The sequence below is a fragment of the Sinocyclocheilus grahami genome, unplaced genomic scaffold, assembly GCF_001515645.1.
Source record: "Sinocyclocheilus grahami isolate Dianchi unplaced genomic scaffold, SAMN03320097.WGS_v1.1 scaffold1485.1, whole genome shotgun sequence".
NCBI classification, from domain to species: domain Eukaryota; kingdom Metazoa; phylum Chordata; class Actinopteri; order Cypriniformes; family Cyprinidae; genus Sinocyclocheilus; species Sinocyclocheilus grahami.
In genome coordinates, this window is record NW_015506664.1 from 429,063 (window position 1) to 434,307 (window position 5,245).

At 36.3% G+C, this 5,245-nt stretch overlaps 1 protein-coding gene across 1 annotated transcript in view; it reads right to left on the reverse strand.

Moving 5' to 3' along the window:
* LOC107570626 (ATP-binding cassette sub-family A member 1) overlaps positions 1-5,245 on the reverse strand; it is a 128,946-nt gene that overhangs the window by 7,157 nt on the left and 116,544 nt on the right. The window contains 2 exon segments of the mRNA XM_071582353.1: positions 3,721-3,813; positions 5,031-5,134. Coding sequence (XP_071438454.1) covers positions 3,721-3,813; positions 5,031-5,134 — 197 coding nt within the window.

The following is a 5,245-nucleotide window of genomic DNA, read 5'->3' on the forward strand; positions in this document are numbered from 1 at the left end:
ACACACACTCACACACACACACACACACGCACACACACACACACACACACACACACATATACTCTTGAGTGAATTAGATGAAAAACTCAAACAGTAAGCACAGTAACTCTAGTAATGGAGCGATTTGATTGGCGACTGACAGTCTTACAGGTGCTTTCATTGGATGGCAGTTTATTTGTGTTTGTTTAGAGGTGTGTGTGTGTGTGTGTTTACTCACTGGTTTGAGTTTATAAACACTCAGCCTCAATATGATTTTATCAGAGTAACCGCCTGCTCTCAAAATAATAAAAGCACACAATGTTAATGGCAGGTGTGTGAGTGACTTACACTTTATTACTTGCTGTGAAGTGAACTTTTGGCCATTTTAAAGAAACAGTTCACCCAAAAATACAATTCTGTCATTCTTCACTCACCCTCAAGTCGTTCCAAGCATGTATGAATTTGTTTCTTCTGCTGAACACAAAAGAAGATATTTTAAAGAATGTTTTTAACCAAACAGTTGACGGTAGCCATTGACTTCCATAGTATTTTTCCACATGCTATGGAAGTCAACTGTTCGGTTTAACACATTCTTCAAAATATATTTAGTTTTCAACAGAAGACAGAAACTCATACAGGTTTAGAACAACTTGAGGCTGAATAAATGATGACACCATTTTCTTTTTGGGGTAAATTTTGACATTTCCAATCATAGTTCACGTCAGAGCCATTGAGAAACTACAGCATTTTATGACATTTTAACACATTAGTTAATCTCTCAGGAATCTGACGAGTAGTTCTATTTTATGAAGCTCATTATAGCTAATGTTTATCATTAAATAATAGACAGTTATACTATAATTGCAGTTAGATAACGTGAGAAACACCTTAAAGGAACACTCCCCTTTTTTGAAAATAGGCTCATTTTCCAACTCCCCGAGTTTTACTGTTTTCGAATCCATTCAGCCGATCTCCGGGTCTGGCGGTAGCACTTTTAGCTGTAGCTTAGCATAGATCATTGACTCTGATTAGACCGTTAGCATCTCGATCAAAAATGACCAAAGGGTTTCTATATTTTTCCTATTTAAAACTGGACTCTTCTGTACTTACATTGTGTACTAAGACTGACGGAAAATGAAAAGTTGTGATTTTCTCGGCCGATATGGCTAGGAACTATACTCTCATTCCGGCGTAATAATCAAGGAGCTTTGCTGCCGTACCATGAGTGCAGCAGCTGCAATGATATTACACAGCGCCTGAAAATAATCCCAGCTAGGTAACGTCCAATAAGCCTACTTTGACATATGAACATATGAAATCTAGAAAAATTCATTAAACTTCTTAAAACTGTTTTAAAAGGTGCATTTTGATATGCATAATAGTGTTTTTTTGATATTGTAATTTTAATAACATTAAGTTTTTTAAAATTGTATTTTTAAAAATAAAATGAAAAATATTCTCAACATCGTATCTCTAAACTATAGCTTAATTTCATATTTAAGTTTGGCGATTTTTTTTTTGTTGAAAAATTATAACTTTTATTAATCAAGAATGTATTAAATTGATCGAAAGTGACGTTAAAGACATTTATTGTGTTATAATAGATTTCCATTATTATTTCAAATAAATGCTGTTCTTTTGAACTCTCTATTCATCAAAGAATCCTGAAAATTAAAATATATATCACAGGTTCCACAAAAAAATTGTCAGCACAACAGTTTTCAACATTGATAATAATCAGAAATGTTTCTTGAGCAGCAAAGCAGCATATTATACTGATTTCTGAAGATCATGTGACACTGAAGACTGGCGTAATGATGCTGGGAAAAAAATCAGTTTTTCACTAACATATTTGGACTTGCTAGCAAAACAAGTTTGAATATTAAAAGTCAAATGTAACAGATTGTCTCTCTTTTAGAGAAACTGTCACTGCAATTGTTTTTTAAAAAATGAGGCTGAGGAAATCACGGCGAGCACAACTCATTCACTCATGACACCTGCAGCTGTGCACGCTCACTATAAAGATGAATCAACATGTAAATGTCAGCAGAGACGAAGATAACGTCGTCCCCGCTTTGCTGCATCGATCACAGGACGAGTGGAGACGATACAAGAGATCAGAACTCACTGACACCAACAACACAACATGCTTTGGGAATATGATGCGATGTATTCCTATATGCCCTTCAGAGCAAATATAGACAGTCATATTTATTTCCATGAGCAGATCGTGCACCGCAAACCTTCAGTCTGTGCGACTCGAGCGAGGCCTGTGTTTGACGACATGAAGTGTGTTCCCTGCTGAGTGTGCGAGGGAAGTGAACGCAGCGTGAGAGACGGTGTCCTACAGATGGCAGCAGAAACACAGCGCAGGAGGACCGACGTGAAGAGAGAGAAAACAGAGGAATTGCCAGCAGACGGAGCGAGAACCGGCGTGCGATGGAGAGCTGTAGATCTTGTCCTACTGCTTTGCTCCATTAGACAGCATGAACAAGAAAAGATAAAGGAGAGCGAGAGAGAGAGAGGAGGGTGAATCAAGGGAGATGCTTTTAATTGCCTCTTCGCTCATTAATGCCCACACCTCCACAATCATTAATTACAACTGAGAGACACAGTGAGAGAAAGAGAGAGAGAGCAGATAAATTCAGGCACAAATTAAACGTAAGGCCTGAAACAGACTCAGTCTCAGACTTTATAGTATTTTAGTTAAAAACGTCTTGATTGATTTGTTTCAGCTTTACACTTCACAAGACATTAACTGATGAACTGGATTGGTGTGGATTATTGTGATGTTTTTATCAGCTGTTTGGACTCTCGTTCTGACGGCACCCATTCACTGCAGAGCATCCATTGCTGAGACACTGATGCAATGCTACATTTCTACAAATCTGATGAAGAAACAAACTCATCCTGATCTTGGAGGGTGAGTTAAGTTTCAGCAGATTTAAATTTTTGGGTGAACTGTTCCTTTAATTGTTTATATTGATAACTTTTATAATACACATTGAAAACAGTTGTGCTGCTTCATATTTTTCTGGAAACTGTGATGCATTTTATTTTTCAGGAAGAACAGCATTTATTTAAAATAGAAATCGTTTGTAACACTATACATATGTTTACTGTCACATTTGATTAATTGATTAAGTTAATTTGATTAAAGTGTTAATTTCTTTAAAAATAAAAATAAATCTTACTGACTCCTAACCTCAAACTCAATTCCGAGATAAACGCACTCGAGAAGCAAAATAATAAGACTTGTGTTCAGAGATATCTTGAATAAAGTTGATTGTTCTCCTTGTTCCTCCACAAATTTGCTTCTCAAGTAAACTGATCATATTTGAAAGATGTTTAGACATTTGTTTTACTGGAACACAAGATATAAATAATGATGAAGAAAAGCGTGAAGGAATAATTATGCCTAATTAGAAATGTAATTGTGTGGATTTTCAAAAACTTTAAACTACTGTTGAATTTATTTGAATTGCAATTCAGTGAATTCAAGTAAATCTAATTCTAATTCTGATTCGATATCTTTGATTCAAATTCACACCTATTAATTAATTTTAATTAATTTCTTAAATTCAAAATTTTACTCTCTCTCTCTCTCACACACACACACACTCACACTATCTCTCTCTCTCTCTCTCTCACACACACACACATACACACACTCTCTCTCTCTCACACACACACACACACACACACACATTCTCTCTCACACATGCACACACACACACTCACCTGCTCTTCAGGTGCTGGATGCTGCCCAGGCATTTGAACTGTCCGTTCACCATGATGGCCATGCGGGTGCAGAGCGCTTCACACTCCTCCATGCTGAAAACACACACACACACACACACACATTTGCAGCATTAAGGCAGGTTTCCACCGAGTGTTTTGGTCTAATCCTGGCCGTTCCTCAGCGTGATTCTCTTGAGAAACACCTTCAAAGCATCAGAAACCCCAGAGCTCAGGATCTGCTTCCAGCCGCATTCAAATGAGACTCATTATGAAGCTCATGAACGCCTTTCACCTGCGCAGCCGGCCGCCGAGACGCAGTCACACAAACAAAGTCATCTGCTGCCAAACCGAGGGACAAACGTACATCAGGAAAACTCTAAATTGATGTCTTGTTGCCAGGAATCAACACACTGCGTCATTATCGCAGGCTGATGCGGAGAAAGAGGTATTAGTAACGAAACGATAAAAAAAACAAAAAACAGATGCTGGATTATGCAATAACATTTACATTCATGCATTTAGCAGAAGATTTTACCAAAGCGACTGACACAATAATAAATGCGGAATTTATATTTAATAAAAACTAGTTATATTACAATTTAATATCTATGTATATATATATATATATATATATATATATATATATACTAAATATAACATTTCATTATATTATATTAAAACATAACTGATGTTCTGTTGTTTGACACTTCCTCAAGATTTAATTTTGTGCTTAATTTTCTCATAATTTCCATAAACTGCATTGCACTGGAAGTTGCAAAAAGGATAATTTGAAAGACTGATCTCAACTGGACTGAAAGCATAATTAGCAAATATTATTATCGTTAACTAAAACCAGAGGGAAACAAAAAAAAACATTATTTAAGTAAACATTCCTTATCTTCATTTAGTTTAACTTGAAGTACTAAAATAACTAAACCTTAATAAACTAAAACGTAAAAACCATATAGACATATTTATAAAAAAATATGTATATATATATATATGTAGGACACATTTTTACCCAGAAGTGAGCTAAATCTAACAAAACCTCCTTTAAGTAGTAAATAAAGATTATTGGAGCATTTTTTACAAGAAAATACTCCGTCTGTCCATCTTTCTACTTAAAAATGTCATTACTTACTTGTTACTTGTCATTTCTTGGTAATTATCGGTGAGATTTATAGCAGTTTCTGAGTGAAAATTGTTTCAAAGTAAATCCTACACTGTGTATAATGCATGTTTTCTGTTAGGATTAGGTTATACTGTATAGTCTATGAAACGTCCCAAATTAAGAATGCTGAATGTGTTACCTGTGTGAGGTGAGTATAACGGATCTGCCCTCTTTAATGACGCTGAGGATACAGTCCCACAGAAAACGCCGGGCCTTGGGGTCCATACCGGTGGTGGGCTCGTCCTGCACACACACACACACACACACACACACACACACACACACACACACACACACACAGACACACACACACACACACACACACACACACACACACACACACACACACACACA